Raw genomic sequence first — 17,904 nt, 5'->3', positions numbered from 1 at the left:
TTCGCTCCAACCCCGGACGCACTAAAATGGGAGGCTCTTGCAGCCGCTGCCACACTTTCCGGCTGCCCCGTGACTTCTTCCCAGAGGGCGCAGTGGGCGCGTGCGCATACGCTCCGCAGGAACTGGACCAAATGCACGAGAAAAAACTTAGTCTAGACGTGTGCGCTGGCGCGGTCTTGGGGCGAGGAGGCGGGCCTAAGATGTTCCCGGTCGTCTCGCTCTAGTTACCAGAAAGCGCGCGCGAGCTCGCGGGGAAGAGGCAAAATTCTGACGGCGAGTGCGCATTTCGCGTTGCTCGCGGCGTTGACCTCACAAAACTATGGGAATACGCGAAGTAGTCCTGTCTTTGGGCCATGGTCCAAGCTCCAAGGGCTTCTTTCCCCCAGGCCTGGCCCTGTGAGCAGGAAACTGAGCTCCGCAGTTTCAAGTGCTGAAACTGGTCCCCACTCCCCACCCTAACTCCTGGGGTAGGAGCATGCAAAGCTGTTGTGACAATCTGCCCGGCGGGAGCCGGGGTGAGGGGCTCTTGAATCCCGCCAAATTGCACCCAGTCCGCAGACTACAGTCTTGTGGGTGAAGTCCAGTGCCCCATGTGTGCTGTCAAAAGTTATGTACAACCCTGGCTGGTGTGCCTCAGTGGACTGAGTGCCGGCATGCGAACCACACCAAGGGTCGCTGGTTCGGTTCCCAGTCAGGGCACATGCCTGGGTTGCCATCCAGGTACCCGGTGGAGGGCATGCGAGAGGCAACTCTCCCTCTGTTGATGTTTCTCTCCCTCTCTTCCTTCCTCCCTTCCCCTCTCTCTAAAAATAAATATTTTTTAAAGTTGTGCGGGTACAGATTCTGCTCACTTCAGGCATTAATGCATAGTCATGTGTCACATGTGGAAGTATGTGCTCTGGCTGCACCCACATGTGTGCACATGTATATCCAGGCATGTGCATATCGACTGGTCTGCGCACTGCACAGGGGGGTTTCACTAAGTGCACGTTGGTGCCCAAGGTGAACTGTAATGTACACTGAATGGTCATCCCTACGAAGACCTGCCATCTCCGGTTTGTGGCCAAACCCTCAAGCATTCAGCAGAGTTCAACTGTGGTTTTTAGCAACCACCCAGAATGGGGGCAGGGGTGCTGAGGTACCCACCAGATCACACTTAAGGTAGTTTGCATCTGATTTACATTCAGCCCAGGGCCATGAAGGTGGAGAGGGGTCCCCTGGGTCCCAAGGCAAGCTGCCCCTCACAGGATCTCAGGGCCCTGGGGACAGTGGGTGGAGCCGGCTGCACAGCCCTGTGTTAGGGCAGGAAATGAGAGTGGGGAAGGGGGAGGCCACAGCCAGTGGAGGCAAGGCGGGTGCAGGGCGTGTGGGGAAGGAGGGAGGTGCCAGCTCTCCAGCTCTGAGGCCCTGCTGGCCCCTGGGCACAGGCCCAGCTCTGGCTCCCAGGAATGGACCTCGTGGACCCTGACATCTTTAATAGGGACCCCCGGGACCACTATGACTTGCTGCAGCGGCTGGGTGGTGGCACCTATGGAGAAGTTATCAAGGTGAGGACCCCTCTCTTTCCCCATCACCCTCCAACCAGGGGTATTTAGGGTGAAGCCCAAAGAGGGAAGGGGATTAGAAAGGGTCCCAGTCCTTGATGTTGGCTCAGGGATGCTGAAGAGGAATTCAGGGGAGTGGAGCCTCCCTGACTGTCAACTTCCCCTTTACAAGGCCCGAGACAAGGTGACGGGGGACCTGGTAGCATTGAAGATGGTGAAGATGGAGCCTGGTGAGGATTCAGGAGCTCCTTCCCCACACCCCCACTTCCACCTCCTGGGACACTGGGATCATCCCCATGCTCCTTCTCTACAGTGGACTTTTCTCTCTCACCCCTCCACGCAGATGACGATGTTTCCACACTTCAGAAGGAAATCCTTATCTTGAAAACTTGCCGGCATGCCAACATTGTGGCCTACCACGGGAGTTATCTCTGGTGATTAGCCTCAGACCTGCCCTGAACCCCCATTTCTGACCAGGGTACCCCCCTAACCTGACCTCCAATCATGGACCCCCATTTTAACTAAGTCACTCCTAACTTGATTCCCAAAGTTCTACTTTCCTGACTAGAACATCCCCTAATCTACCCTCCAATTTAGAACTCCCATATCTGACCAGGGGTCCCAAAATTGATCTCTTCAAAGTAACCAAATCTGAAACTAAGTCCCCTAAAATTAACCTTTCATTACTCTACTCTTTGGTTCCCCCAGTTTCATTCTCTGCTCTTTTAATATGAACTCCCTAATTTCCATGACTCCCAAATTAATATCCCAGATGCCTCAATAATGACTCTGTCCCCCAGACCTGGTACCCTGGGCCTCTGTGTCCCATTCCAACTTCCTCAACCTGTGCGATTTCTGCCCTGTCTCCTAGGTTAGCATGGGACAGCAGAGGGTGCTCTGGGTTAGGAGCCCAAAGATTTGGGTTTGAGTCCAGTGGATCCTGAACATACATTTCCTCTTTGAGCCTCAACTCCCTCACCTATAAAATGGAAATGGGGTGATTTTACTCTGTGGGCAAGGGGAGTTAGAGACATGACAGCTGTTACATTAAAAATTCAGAACAAGACAGTGAACCGGGGGCTTCCCGATAAATAACTTATCACTGCTATTATTACTATTACTATTACTGTTACACTGTTGTAGGCTGCAAAAGCTCTGGATCTGCATGGAATTCTGTGGGGCTGGCTCTCTGCAGGACATCTACCAAGGTGAGAGGAAGGACAAGGGGATCCAGGCAGCCCCCGCCCCCTCCAACCCACCTCTCCTGTCTCTGTTTTTCTGGTCCGTATTTCACACAATGAACTCCTTTGGACCTGGGCTTGGCCTGGATGATGTTGGGGATACTGTGATTACCAAGTGGGCCCTGGGCCCTTCCCTCTAGGACCTGGCAGCCCCAGTCTTTCCGTGTGCAATGATCTCTCTACTCCCACCTCCCCACCTTCCTCTGCATCTGCATTTTCTCACCAAGGTCGATCTGTGTTTGAGTATTTCTGCATTTCTCTCTCTTAGTAGGTGCCCACATTTTCACTGAAGAGTGAATGAATTTCTGATTCTTTCTCTCAGACTGCTTTTCACTCTCAGAATTTGAGGGTAGGGTGGAGTAGCCTGTGATCACCTCTCAATTTTTTATGCCCACCTCTGTCTTTCACCATCTCCCTGTCTCCCTCCAGCCCAACACCCCAAATGTTAGAAAAGGAAGGGCTTCATTAAGAAGTTCTCAGTGGGGCTCTGACTGGTGTGGCTTAGTGGGTTCGGCGTCATCCTGCAAACTGAAAGGTCACCAGTCACCGGTCAGGGCACATGCCTGGGTTGTGGGCCAGGCCCCCGGATGGGGAGTGCAAGAGGCAACCAACCAATCAATGTTTCTCTCCTCTTTCTCCTTCCCTTCCCCTATCTCTAAAAATAAATAAATAAAATCTAAAAAAAGAGAAGTCCTTAATGGGGAAACTGAGGCTTGCAGAGGAAGTGACTTATACAGCCAGACCGTCAGACCATCAGACCTTGTCTCTGTCTACCTCTCTCTGTCATTTCTTCTCCACCCTCTGTGTGTCTCTCTTTTTCAATGTGTCTGTCTTCCCACTTTTTGGTCTCTGACTTCCTTTCTTTCTCTGTCTCAATTTGGACCTGTACCTGCCTCTCCATCTGTCTGTCTCTGCCTTCCTCATTTTTCGAAGTCCCATACCCCCTGCTCACAGCCCTCCCATGGCTTCCATTGCCCTCTGAAAAGCCCAAGCTCCTCATGGTGGCCCATGAGTCTGACCACCACCGCACCCCAAGCTGAACAAACTTGTCTCCTGTCTCCCATGCACTTCATCACTTTGCTGCTTTCCAGACCCACCAGGCACCCTCCCGCTCCGGGCCTCTGCAGTGTCTCTGGTTCCCGCTCCACGCAGGGCTGCTCACACCTTCCTCCTGGCACCTTCACAGAGCCATCCTCGCTGACCAGCCTGTGTAAAATGTGATAGCCCTCCCACAGGTTTCCTGTCATCCTTTCTTGCTTTTTCTTATTATTTATTAGCATTTAGAGCGCTGTGTATTTTACTTGTTTATCTCGTTTACTATTGGTTTTCTTCCCACTAGAATGTTTTCTCCACGAGCATAGGGATCTGTCTCTTTCATTCCTAGCTGTGTTCCAAGAGCCTACCCTTGTGCCTGGCACACAGAGGACACACAGGAAATGTCTGTCGAATGAATCTGTTTCACTCTGGCTTCTGGTTCCCTGCTGCCTCTGTCACTGACCATCCTCTGTCTCCCCTCCCACTTGTCCCATCCTTTGTCCCCCTCCCCACATGGCACCCTCTCAGCCAGTTTGGGCCGGGACCAGGGGCTCCCTGGGTCAGGTTTCCTGGTTCCCAGCCAAAACTATGCTGGGGTGACTCTTGCAGTAACAGGTCCCCTGTCAGAGCTCCAGATCAGCTACGTCTGCCGGGAGGTGCTCCAGGTAAGGACAGGCCTTGTGGGCCTGGGTGGGGACAGGGCCCTACTCCAGCCCCCAGGCTCTCACAGCCCCCATGTTTACCCCTCTCCGCAGGGACTGGCCTATCTGCACTCACAGAAGAAGATACACCGGGACATCAAGGTGGTCTAGGGGTAGAAAGGTGGCCTTGGTGGGTGGGAGGCCCAGGATATGGGAGTGGTATTTGGAGGGCTGAGGGTAGAATTGAGCTGTTGGGTAGCGGTCAGGGGGTGGGGGCCAAGGGGTAGAGGCAGCGTTGGGCTAGGGGTGGTGGACTCTGACAGCCTCTAATGCCTCCTCCTTTCCCCAGGGAGCCAACATCCTCATCAATGACTCTGGGGAGGTCAGACTGGGTGAGTGTGTCTGGGGGTTAGAGAGGCAGACTGGCTAAGGGTTGGAGGAGATAGAGGACTCTAGGTCACTGTGTCTCTCCCTCTGCCTCCAGCCGACTTTGGAATCTCGGCCCAGATTGGGGCAACGCTGGCTCGACGCCTCTCTTTCATTGGGACACCCTACTGGTGAGAGATGCCTGGCAGGCAGCTGGGGGCAGAGTGGGGGGCAGTGGCTTTTTCCACCCTAATCTCTGGGACTCTTCTGGCCCTTTCTCACAGCCTCTGCCTCGCTCTGTTGAACATCCTACCTTTCCTCCACCTCCCTCCTGAGTTTTCTCTTTAGCTCCGTCTCCTGGGCCCCTCTCTACCTGTTTGTCTCAGTTTGCATTGATTTTTATCCTGATCTGTCTTTCCCTATCTGTTGATTTCTCTTTTTCCTGTCTCATTGTGTGGCTCTGTCTCTCTCTTCCTATGTTATTCTCCATTCTTTCTCTTTGTCTTCCTATCTGTCTCTCTCATCTTTATTCCTGTTGTCTCTTTCTCTCCATTTCTATGATTCTCTCTGCATCTGGCTCTATGCCCCATTCTCCTCTCCCTCTCTTGGTCTCTCTCCTCCCCCCACTGCCCACACCAAGGAGTCTCCCTTCCCCCTTCTTATGTTACCCCTGGCTCTCTGAGGGTCTCTGCCTGCAGGATGGCTCCAGAGGTGGCAGCGGTGGCCCTGAAGGGAGGATACAATGAGCTGTGTGACATCTGGTCCCTGGGCATCACAGCCATTGAACTAGCTGAGTTACAGCCACCGCTCTTTGATGTGCACCCTCTCAGGTAGGCAGGTGTGGCTGGTCCCCCTGGGCCCAGAGACTCCATCCAGTCTTGACCCTAAACACTCCCACCAACTTGTGTCCCCACATCAAGGTCTGCCTACGGGAGTCCCCCTTTGCTTTGAGCACAGCTTGAGGCCCCTGAAGATCCCTTCAATCCAGAATGTCTTTTCTTCAGCCCTCTGTACCAGGAACCCCCATCTCAGGGATCCCCATCTTGAGCTCTGCTCTGTGACTCACAGAGCTCTGTAACGTGATATGTGGTGTTCTCTGGGAGCGGTGTCCCAGTGCATGGCAGAGCCTAAGCCTCGTTCTCATTCTGTTCTTCACTTGCTCTCTGCTGACTTCATTGCTAATAGAGGCCCCTCTTGCTCCCACTGGGAGTCTGAACTCCATGTTCTCTCCTTCTCTTCTAGAGTTCTCTTTCTCATGACCAAAAGTGGCTACCAGTCGCCCCGGCTAAAGGAAAAAGGCAAATGGTAGGAGAAGGTGACAAGAGGGCGGGTGGAGCCAGGGCTGGTGGTTTGATGGGAAGTCTCTGGTCGCCTCACCCCAGAACTTGGCTTCTTCCTCCCAAGGTCGGCTGCCTTCCACAACTTTGTCAAAGTCACCCTCACCAAGAACCCCAAGAAACGACCTGGTGCCACCAAGATGCTCAGTGTAAACCTTCCCTCCCTGAAACCCTCCCCAGATGCTTACCCCAGAATTCCCCAGGGCCACTTGGCTCCCTAGAGCATTGATGGTTTAGTTCCACAGAGCCCCATGGCCCTAGTCCCTAGGCCCTCAGAATTCCCCAGGACCCCTTGAAGACCCTCCAACTTGTACCCCAGACCCTCTTCCAGGATATCTTGAGTTGTTAAAACTCACAAATTCCCAAGGGCCTCAAGACCTATGCCTGGATGTACTCTGGAACAGAATTCTCTAACCCCCACACTGGGATCCCTAAATTTTTTTAATACCTTCAAACTCCTCAAAGTTCCCTGGGCTCCTGCTGGTTCCCCAGAGTTTCCTGCCTTCTCCTTCTGTTCCCCTAGACATGTTCTCAAGCCCCTGCCCCAACCTCTCCCTCCACGCCAGCCCTCAGCCTGCTGACACCCTCCTCCCCTCCTCTAGCATCAGCTGGTATCGCAGCCTGGGCTAAATAGAGGCTTGATCCTAGACCTTCTCGACAAACTGAGGAACCCAGGGAAGGGGGCCCCTGTTGGTGAGATTGAAGATGAGGAGCCTGAGGTGAGGGGTTCTGGCTGACAGAAGCCCTGGAACCTCCCAACTTTTGCTCCGGCTGTGCCCCATACCTGGAACACCTTCCTGCAGCCTCTCTTGGAAGGAAAAAGGGGAGGGAGGATGGGGAGCTTGGCACAGGGCTGGGGGCATGGAAGTTATGGGAGAATCAAGGACCCTAGGCTGAGCCCACGGGGCTGTGGGCTGCTGGAGGTCAGTGGCCTGATCTAGCTGCCGCTCTGCCCAGCCACCCCCTGCCATCCCTCGGCGCATCAGATCCACACACCGATCGAGCTCACTGGGGATTCCAGATGCAGACTGCTGTCGTGAGTAGACAGTCTTCAAACCTGGGGACACTTGACCCTATAACAGATCCACGAGACCCCCTTCACCTCCACATCACTCATCACTTCCAAACAGACCCTCAGAGACCTTATCACCATCTGACCCACAGGAGACCCCAGAGAACCTCATTGCTATCTGACCTATAAGGTGACCCTAGAGGCCCCATTTCTCTGACCTGCAGACCAACCCCATCAGACTCCCCATTACCACTCTGACCCCCAGGGAGACGTCAGAAATATGGGAGACCCGATACCCAAATGGAACCTGAAACCAAACACTCTTGTCATTACTTTGAGCCCCCACATCCCTAACCCCAAACCCTGACCCCCGAATCCCTCCCCCACAGTAAGCCAAGACCCCTCTCTTTAAGGGGCAGCTCCAATCCTGAGATCCTGACCCCAACCCCTTCCCCCACAGTTTTACTTTATTTCTAAATCCATCACCCCAGCTCACTGTTGTGTTACCTCGCCCCCCCAACCCTCCACTTCCAGGGAGGCACATGGAATTCAGGAAGCTCAGAGGAATGGAGTCCAGACCTACAACTGACACTGTGAGATGCCCCTCGCCCACCCCACTGGCCCCAGACACCCTCACCTTCCCCTAGGCCGCTTCTGACCCTTTGGTATCCCACAGGCTCACTTACAGCCCCCTGAAGACTTCAGGAGCAGCAGTCCCAGGTCAGGGGCCCCCTGGGAGGGGAGGGGGCTAGGATTTGTGTGGGGACTGCCTGAGGCTCATGCCTGTCACTCCTCAGGAGGCACCTGTCGGAGTCTGATGATGACTATGACGACGTGGACATGTAAGAGAGGCTGGAGCCTCTGCTCCTCAGGCCCTCACTGAGCCCCTGCATTTCTATAACCGCCCCCCCTTGCTTCTACCTTGACCCTGACCTCAGCCCCTACCACATCCTTCCGCCACATCCCCAACCCCTGACTGGACCATCAGCACAGCTCCCACCTCCCTTCACTCCAACCTGTGACCCCATCCTAACCCCCAGCCCAGCCCACATTCTCCTTCCTCCTCACCCCTGATCCCTAACCCTACCCAACCTCAACCCTTTACCTTCCTTCACCTCTGACCCTCCTGACGCTCAACCCTACCCTGCCTCCAGTACCTTTCTTCCACCTTCTTATAAGACTTTTGACCTGACTCTTAACTTCAGTCCCCACCTTCCTTCAACCCCAGTTCCTTCTGGAATGACCTTCTGCTCCACCCTGAGCTCTTTCCTCATCTGTCTGGCTCAGCCCTGGGCCCTCCTCTGCATCCCAGCCCCCAGCTCCTCCCAGATGTTGCTCCAACCCCCAGACCTCAACTACAGCTTCAGCCTTCAGCCACAGGCCTTCACCTTTCCTCGTCTACTCACAAAACCTCAGACCAAACCTTGGCCCCTGGGAATTTTCCCTACCTTGGACCTTGGGTCCCAGACCTCAATCTCTGCCCCAGGGCCCACATTTTGTCTGTAACGGGCTCATATGTGGCTGGGCACCATGGTAGAACCTGACCCCCAAGAGCTCAGATGATCTGTGTTGCTAGGTGGCCACGAAGATTTAGACTTGATGTCTTGTTAGCATTTGATCTCCAAGAGCTGCTCTTGCTATTGTCATCATGATGATTTAGTCGTTTAGTTCTCAGCTCCAGTCACCCTGACCCTTCTGAGCTCAGACCTCCAGCCCTGAACCACCCTGTGCTTGCTGCTCAGGCCTCCACCTGCTTATCCTGTCTTTGTGTTTCAGCCCTGCCCCTGCAGAAGACACACCTCCTCCGCTGCCCCCCAAGGTGAGGTCCTGGTCAGAGCTGGGGGGCTGGGGGCCAGGTGGACACAGTCCTTAGTTGCTGGGATGCTGGGCGTTCTGGGGCTGGAGCCTGGGACACCTGGTCCCTTGAAGTCTGGGAGATGGGACCATGAGCGCACTAGGGTATGGAAGCAGCATCCCTGAACCACTATTTAGCCTGTTGGACACTGGTCAGCAGCAGGTGCAGTCAGCATTAACCCTTTAGTTGCTAGAGTGTGTTGATGTGGGGGTAGAGGGGAAGGCTGGGGTGGTGATAGGACGTTGTAGAGAGGGTCAGGGCTACGCCCAAATTTCAATTCTAGCCGAGGCAGGGGGATCGCAGGGTGCGCGCTCTCTGAGATCATCTAATGTATTGCCTACGCCCCTTCTCTGTCTCCAAAGCCCAAGTTCCGTTCCCCATCAGACGAGGGTCCCTGGGGGCCAGGGGAAGAGGAGCAGCTGAGCCCAGGGGTGCTGGTACGGTGTGCCAGTGGTCCTCCACCACGCACCCCCCATGGTGGGCCTCCCCCAGCCACCCGAAGCCCCCATCTAACTGCCCACTCAGGTAACAGGGCAGGCTAGGGTGGGAGGCAGGCAGGGACCGAGGGCCTTTGGAGCCTGATTTTCTCCCACATCCTGTCTCAGAACCCTCACTGTGGAACCCACCCCCCCGGGAGTCTGACCAGCCCCCACTCTTGCCCCCCAAGAAGGAAAAGATGAAGAGAAAGGTGAGGCCAGCTATGCTGGGGACTCAAACCGCTAAATGGGACTGGGGATGCTGGGTGGGGTGGGGGTGGGAAGAGTAATAACGATAACAGGTGACATTTGTGGAGCAGATCCTCTGCACCAGACATTGATTTGATATCTTTAGGTGGTGTAAACCTTTACAGATAGAGTAGGTATTGTCCCCCATTTCACAGAGGGGGAAACTGAGGCAGAGGAGGATGGGTAGCCTGCCAAGGTTATACACCTTTGAGGAGGACGAGGCAGAATGTAAACCCTGGTGCTCTTCCCCCCGAGTCTTAACCACTGCTTTCCTCTGCGCACCTCCCTTTCGCTGGATCTCGTGCCCTGCTCCCCGTGGCCTGCCTAGGGACGTGCCCTTCTTGTCAAGTTGTTCAATGGCTGCCCCCTCCGGATTCACAGCACGGCTGCCTGGACACACCCGTCCACCAAAGGTGGGCATTCAGGAGGGCCACAGAGAACATGAGGTGATATGGGGAGGGACCTTGATGGAAGGTACAAAGGCAGGGACCAGAGAGGGTCTTAATAGGGTGCGGAGAGGGAAAGCTGAGGCAGGGACAGAGCCTGGAGCTAAAGTGGGATTTGGGTGCCAGAGATGGGTATTAAGAAGTTGAGTTTGAGGGCAAAAACTAGGAAATTAGGGCCTGGGGGCCTTGAGTATCAGATATAGCAGAAAGGTCAGAGTTTGGGATACAAGATGGGGGACAGCTGGGCCCTCCTCAGTTGGAGGTTAATGGCAAACTAAGATAAGCATTTTGGGGTCAGAAATTTTAGGGATTAGAATGTAGCAGAAAGGGGCAGAGTTTGGGGATCAAAGATGTGGAGACAAGGTCGGGGGGAGGTAAATGTTAAAGAAACAGCATAGAATTTGGGGAGTATCACACTGGACAGTAAAAGCCTTATTTAGGGGGGTCTAAGTTTGGGGATCAATGCTGAGACAGGATTAGCCTCTAGGGACCAGAACTAGGGAGGGAAAAAGAGGGACAGAATTTAGCGGACTGTTTGGAGAGACACGTCCAATGTCTGTGTCAGCACTGAGGGGACAGAGGATGAGGATCTGTGGGTCAGAGATGGAAGAGCCACCAGAACGTGGTAAGTCAGAAGCAGGTGAGAAGGAGACCAGTTCAAGTGAAACCAGAGTCCCTCTGGTTTCAGTTTTGGGGAAACAGGCTAGGAGAGTTGAGGTGGAGGTGAGAGTTAGAGAACTGAGGATCAGGGCTGGGGGGCAGAGCGCCAGTGGTTGGGACCAGGCAGGTGGGGGTCTGGGAGGTCCCCCAGGATGGAGCAGGTCCCAGTGTCCTTATGTCTTTCCCCCCAGACCAGCACCTGATCCTAGGGGCAGAGGAAGGCATTTTCATCTTGAACCGGAATGATCAGGAGGCCACGCTGGAAATGGTGAGGGACAGCACCCAGGGTGGGCCGAGGGCAGGGACTAGAGCTGGGGATGGCTGGGGCCTCACAGGAGCTGTCTCCCCCATTCTCTGCAGCTCTTTCCTAGCCGGACTACCTGGTTGTACTGCATCAACAATGTCCTCATGTCTCTCTCAGGTCTGGCTGTGGGGGAGTGGAAGGGCTGGGGTCAGAGGTTAAGGGGTCAAAGGTCAGGAGGTTGGGAGGTAGGTGGGTACAGCTGACAAAAGCCTAGGCTCCCCCCTCACAGAGCCTGAGGTTCAAGTCCTAGTCACTCTTTCACTTGGGGAAGGAGACTTCTGCTCCCTGAGTCTCAGTTTCCCCATCAATGAAATGGGGCTCACAATAGTTTCCACATCTCAAGTCAGTTTTGAGGGAATTTTACAATAAGTTAACCATTACCTTTCTTTGATGTTCATTAGAATTTACCCCACACTACTAAAATAGAGTGAGCAAGTTATAGATTAAAAATTCATGTAATTATTTTATAAACATTTTGTGTAAAAGAATTTCTAGTTTATGGGGAAACTCCAAGGTAAATAGGATTCATGAGCTAGTTAATATTTGCAATGACAAACTTTAAAAGAGTTTCTAGATAGGTTTCTTCTTAAACTTTGTAATGTATATAACTTCATCTGACTAGTTAAGTATCCATAGTTTCTTATGTGGCTACGAGCACTGAAGGGCAAGGAACATAATTTCTTTTACTCACCACTATTCATGAGTGCCAAGCACAGTGCCTGGCCTACAGTGGATGTATAAAACATGTTAGTGAACAAATAAATGAAAAGTGCTTAAGGTCTGAAGGCTTGGGAATTTCAGAGGAAACAAGGGGGCCTAGTGAAGCTACAGGGAAATGTGGGAGTGTCCAGTGTCCATAACTGCCTGCTTCCCCTATATACACACACTGCAGGAAAGACCCCCCACCTGTATTCTCACAGCATCCTGGGCCTGCTGGAAAGGAAAGAGACCAGAGCAGGAAGCCCCATCTCTCACATTAGTCCCCACCGGCTACTGGCAAGGTATCAGCCCCTCACGGCACCACAGGCCCCTGTAATCCCCCTTTCCTGCCTACCTTCCATTCCCGCTTACCTTTTCTGCAGGAAGAACATGGTCTCCACCAAGATTCAGGACACCAAAGGCTGCCGGGCCTGCTGTGTGGGTGAGAGAGAACCCCTTGCGGGGCAGCTCGGGGGCTGGACTGGGCAGGGCTTGGGCTGCATCCACCCAAGGGGTTTGCAGGGTTAAGGCAGGGTATCCAGAGCCTGGGGAAAGATGTGTTGCCTTTTGGGAGTGGAAGAGGAGAGAGAAGATTGACCTTAACATACCCTTACCCACCCCCACAGCAGAGGGCAAGAGCTCTGGGGGCCCATTCCTGTGTGGGGCATTGGAGACCTCCGTGGTCCTGCTTCAGTGGTACCAGCCCATGAACAAGTTCCTGTTGATCCGGGTAGGAGGGCCTGTAGAGGCTGGCTTCCTTGGAGGATTCCATGAAACCCCACTTCCACTTGAGGCTTTGTCCCAGTCTCCCCCAAGGATCTGCCCACCTGCTGTCAGAACTGGAGACTCCCGGTTCTGAGGGCTTTCTTAAGCTCTGCCCCTCACCTTTGGCCTGATTATTCTTCAGACCCCTGTGCACCTCACCTTCGTTCTCTAAGGAGACCACAGTCAGGTCCTTTGAGCCTCTGACACTTTGTTGCTTTTGAGGCCACGCCTCCGGAGGCCCTGCCTTTCTGTCACAGGGCAGCACGCCCCCAAACGGAAGCCACGACGACTCTGAGGGCACGCCTGTCCATTTCAAAGGAGGCACCACCTAACCCCGCTGAGGTTTCTACCCCTGAAATTTCTAGATTGGCACCTCCCAAGACTGAGGCCCAGGGAATACTTGGGAAGCCCCAAGCTCCCTCTCCTTCAAGGCCCCGCCCCCCTCAGGCCCCGCCCTAAGCCTCCTCTGAGCCCCTTGCTCCCCGTGAGCCCCACAGCAGGTGCTGTTCCCGCTACCCACGCCTCTGCCAGTGTTCGCGCTGCTGACTGGGCCAGGTTCCGAGCTGCCCGCCGTGTGTATCGGCGTGAGCCCCGGGAGGCCGGCGAAGTCGGTGCTCTTCCACACAGTGCGCTTCGGCGCGCTGTCCTGCTGGCTGGGCGAGATGAGCACTAGTGAGTGGGACGGGGTCTCGCTGGGGGCGGTCCTGATGGGAGGGGTTCGTCTGGGTGACTGGGCGGGGCTTAGCCTGAGGCGTCTGTTACGAAGGGGGTTGAACCCAGGCGTGGAGGCTGGGCGCGGGGGGGAAAAGGCAGGTATGTACAATTGGTGAGGCAGACGACCCGGCGGGACTGCTGTGATGAGTGGGGTCTAGTCTACTAACCTGGGAATGGAGAGGTGCCAAGGAGGAAGGCGGAATACGGCGGAATTGGTCCTTGAACCCCTCCTCTCAAACAGAGCACCAGGGACCAGTACAGGTGACCCAGGTAGAGGAAGACAAGGTGATGGTGTTGATGGACGGTGAGGACGCTCTTCTTTTTTCCCCCTCACTGTTCCTGGCCCTCCGAACCCCAGACGCTGTGCCTCTCAGAAACGCTGAGCCCCTCCAGGCCTTGCCCCCATCCTGTTTTGCTTCTCACACTGAATTTATTGTCCAGTTCCTCCGTAAATAACTTTGTAAGCCCCGCTCTTAAAGTCTTCTCTTTACCCACTTCTAGGGTCTCTGAAGCTGGTGACTCCAGAGGGGGCCCCAGTCCGGGGACTTCGAACCCCAGAGATCCCCATGACCGAAGCTGTGGAGGCTGTGGGTATGTAAAGGGGTGGGAGGACCTGGGGTCCAGAGTGGAGGCTCAAGCGATACCCGAGGGTAACAGACACTGCTTTCCTCCCAGCTATGATCGGGGGACGGCTCCAGGCCTTCTGGAAGCATGGAGTGCAGGTGTGGGCTCTAGGCTCTGACCGGGTAAGCTCCCATATCCCAAGACCCACAGCCTTCCCCTCCCACTCAGTCATCTCGCTCATGGGATGGACCAGAGAGTCAGTGTGTGAAGTCCTGGAGGAACTTCCTCCAGCCTCAGTTCAGACAGGACCCCTTCTCTACCTCAGGGTGTCTTGGGTCTAGAGCTCATCCCAGGTCATGTGTGACCTTATGCAAGAGACTTTGCTTCTCTCTGAGCCACAGTCTCCCAACTATAAAATAGTGGTTATTATAGAGATATGTGGGTGGTTAAGAACATTGACCAGACTGCTTGGGTTGGAATCCTGCTGAGTGACCTTAGGTATATGACTTAACTTTCCTGTGCCTTACTTTCCTCATCTGGAAGATGGGGGTGAAAATGGTGCTTAGCTCATTGAACAGTACATGTTAGACCCTGCCCTTACATGTTTGTATTTTATTTAATCTTCATAATCACCTATCAGGTAGGTATTGTGATTTCATAGGTTAGTAATGTGAGGCACAGAGAGGTTAAGTAACTTGCTTATGTAACACAGCTGCTGAGTGGTATTAGCAAGAATGATTATTTGTAGATCTGAGGCTGGAAGTTCAGGGAACTCCCTCCTGTTCTCTTTAAGGGAGAAGGAGGAGAATTCTAGATACTCACACACATACACATCTTCTCCCCCAGCTGCTTCAGGAGCTGAGAGACCCCACCCTCACCTTCCGTCTGCTTGGCTCCCCCAGGTATGGACTTGGGGAAGGGGACAGAGAATCTGGGAGAGGAGTTTCTGATGTGGAGAGGGCATCCTGAGGTGTCTCCGTTTACCTGAATCTTTGGCCTACACATTCTCTCACCTAGTCTCCCTGTTTCCATCTCTGCCCCTTACAGTCCATTTCACACACACCCCTTCATCAGACTCCCTAGAAGTTGTTAAACTTTTTAAAACCACATTTGCTTTAGCTTATATATATATATATAATATAATATGTATATTATATATACATATTATATATGTATAAATATTATATAATATGTATATTATATATACGTATTATATAATATTTAAAATATTCTGATTATGTGGGTGTGAATTGCAGACGTGATGCCAATTTACCCCTATATTCTTCAGTGTATGTTTACTAAGTCAAGCAAGGACATGCTTTCTCAAACCACAATGCAGCTGTCAAAGTCAAGAAAATAATATGGAGACATCACTGCCTTCTAATCCACGTACCCATTCTAGTCTCACTAGTTGTTCCAGTGATAATTTTTATAACCAAAATATAATACTTTTTTTCTGGCCCAAGGTACAATCCAGGATGATGGGTTGCACTTAGGAGTCAGGTTTCTTTAGTCTTTAGCCTGGAACATTTCTTCAGACTTTCTTTTTCACGACCTTGACACCTTTTTTAAAAAAAAGATTTTATTTATTCATTGTTAGAGAAAGGAAGGGAGGGAGAAGAAGAGGGAGAGAAACATCGATGTGCGAGAGATACATTGATTGGTTTCCTCTCTCACGCCCCCAACTGGGGACCTGGCCCAAAACCCAGACATATGCCCTGACTGGGAATCAAACCAGAGATCTTTCAGTTCTCAGGCCAGCACTCAGTCCACTGAGCCACACCAGTCAGGGAGACCTTGACAGTTTTGAAGAATACAGGAAAATTGTTTTACAGAATGTCCCTCAATTGGGTTTGAGGTTTCCAGGTAAAGCATTTTGGGCAGGAATATCACTGAAGTGATGGTGCATCCTTCTCACTGCATCATATCATGAGGCACATGTCAGTTTGTCTTATTACTGGTGATGCTTGCTATCTTTGATCATTTGGTTAAGGTGCGCAGTTTGCCACATTTCTCTACTATAAAGTTACTCTCCTTTCCTTTCTCTTAATGAGTACAGTAGTCCCCTGTTACTTGCCAGGGATATGTTCCAAGACCTCAGTCCCAGTACCTCGGTACTGAACCCTATATATATTTATATATATAATATAAAATATATATATTATATTTTTAATATATATTATAAAATATATATAATATAAAAAATATATATTTTCCTATACACACATACCTATGATAAAGTTTAATTTATAAACTAAGCACAGTAAGAGATCAACAATAATTGATAACAAAATAGAACAATACAGTTAAACTTCAGTTCTTGAACATCTCCCATCTCGAACAATTCAGTTCTTGACCAAGTTATTCATGAAAAAAATGCCTCAGTTGTCTAACAAAACTTGGTTTTGATTTTTCTACCCAACAACTCTTTTGTGGTGCTACCTGTATGATCAGTCATGAGCCTCTCAGGCAACAAACGAAGGATATTTGGTTTTCAAACAAATCGCTTCTCAAACAGTTTTCTGGAATGAAGTAAGTTTGAGAACCGAGGTTCCACTGTATATGATAATAAAAGTTACGTGAATGTGGTCATTCTCTCAAAGAATCTTATTGTATTGTACGCACCTGTTCTCTCATGATGATGTGATGCCTGTGTGATGGGATGAAGTGAGGTGAGTGATGTAAGCATTGTGATATAGCGTTAGGCTTGAACATAAGCACTGAGATACCGGGACAGTGCATCTGACAACCGAGATGGCTACTAAGTGACTAATGGGAGGATAGTGTATATAGCACGGATACACTGGACAAAGAGGGATGATTCACATTCTGGGTGGGGGAGAGTGGAATAGCACGAGACTTAATCATGCTAGTTAGTACAACATGCAATTTAAAACTTATGAATTGTTTATTTCTGGAATTTTCCATTTAATATTTTTGGACTGCAGTTGATCTCAAGTAATTGAAACCTTGGAAAGCAAAACCACTGATGGGGGAGAAGATACTACTGTATCTTTTTAGGCTAATTGTTGAGATTGTAAATATACTCTTTCCCATTAGACTTTCATGTACTAGGTTTTTGTCTGAATCTATCATTAGGATGGTTATTAAATGGTGATTTTTCCATTTCTATCATTTCTTCTACATTTATTGTCATTCTACTGTAGGGAAAAGCTGTCCCTTCTCCACCATTTATGTGTGTATGTGTGTATTTCAGCATGGTCTCATGCATTTCCATTTTATTCTATGTGTTATATATAATCTATTACTGTCATTATTTGAGGCACAAATACTCCCAGATTTAGCCAGTGAGAGCCCCTTCAAAGATCTCCTGTGACCTTTTGACATGCCAGAGGGGTCTTTTAAATTCTAAATATGAATTGGTCACTCCCCGTTTAAAACTCTCCTGTGGCTCCGAGATAAATACCCAATTCTGGCCACAGCCAACAAGACCATGACATCTGCAGCCAAGCCTCAGGCTTTCTCCCACCGCAGACTTTGCACAGGATGTTCTCTCTTCCCTGCCCTTTCACAAAGTTCCCTCCTGAGCCTTGTTTAGGCTCCACCATCCATTCTTCGGAGGCACCTTGGCTGACCCCTTGGGCGAGGTGTCCCTGCTGTGTGAGCCATGTTTCTTTGCACTCCTGCTCTCAAGTGAGCTCCCCAAGTGCGGGGAACCAATCTGTTCATTCAGTGCTACAGCCCAGCATTACCCTGTCACAATCTCTATTAATTCCTTTATGAATGAACAAATGAATGAACTGACTTCTCTCTTCCTTCCTCAGGCCTGTGGTGGTGGAGACACGCCCAGCAGATGATCCTACTGCTCCCAGCAACCTGTATATCCAGGAATGAGTCCCTGCGGAGGGGTGTTAGGAACCATTCCCTGCACATCCCTTCACAATGGACACACAGTAGTGATCTGGCATGCCCCTTTATCCCAATAAACGTGCCTTTAGCCTCTGCTGTCATCTTGTTTTTCTGGGGTTGGAGGAA

The 17,904-nt window shown here is 51.6% G+C and overlaps 1 protein-coding gene across 1 annotated transcript; it reads left to right on the top strand.

The window, feature by feature from the left end:
* Window positions 1–1,448: 1,448 nt before the first annotated feature.
* Window positions 1,449–17,890, top strand: MAP4K1 (mitogen-activated protein kinase kinase kinase kinase 1). The gene is made up of 31 exons (XM_054589113.1): window positions 1,449–1,547; window positions 1,717–1,774; window positions 1,888–1,978; window positions 2,688–2,752; window positions 4,430–4,485; window positions 4,576–4,623; window positions 4,811–4,853; window positions 4,946–5,018; window positions 5,526–5,657; window positions 6,070–6,132; window positions 6,232–6,313; window positions 6,767–6,883; window positions 7,122–7,200; window positions 7,711–7,769; window positions 7,853–7,896; window positions 7,974–8,018; window positions 8,953–8,995; window positions 9,394–9,556; window positions 9,637–9,719; window positions 10,085–10,169; window positions 11,054–11,130; window positions 11,223–11,283; window positions 12,059–12,167; window positions 12,249–12,307; window positions 12,492–12,595; window positions 13,128–13,302; window positions 13,586–13,648; window positions 13,846–13,935; window positions 14,020–14,090; window positions 14,755–14,810; window positions 17,694–17,890. The coding sequence occupies exons 1-31, from the start codon at window positions 1,449–1,451 to the stop codon at window positions 17,761–17,763; spliced, it is 2,463 nt and encodes an 820-aa protein (XP_054445088.1). The 3' UTR covers window positions 17,764–17,890.
* The last annotated feature ends 14 nt before the right edge of the window (window positions 17,891–17,904 follow it).

The sequence above is a fragment of the Pteronotus mesoamericanus genome, unplaced genomic scaffold (assembly GCF_021234165.1).
Source record: "Pteronotus mesoamericanus isolate MK-2021 breed Mesoamerican mustached bat unplaced genomic scaffold, CSHL_Meso_final scaffold_165, whole genome shotgun sequence".
Classification (NCBI taxonomy): Eukaryota; Metazoa; Chordata; class Mammalia; order Chiroptera; family Mormoopidae; genus Pteronotus; species Pteronotus mesoamericanus.
Note: the sequence above shows the minus strand (reverse complement) of the source record. Positions and strands in the feature narration are given on the sequence as shown.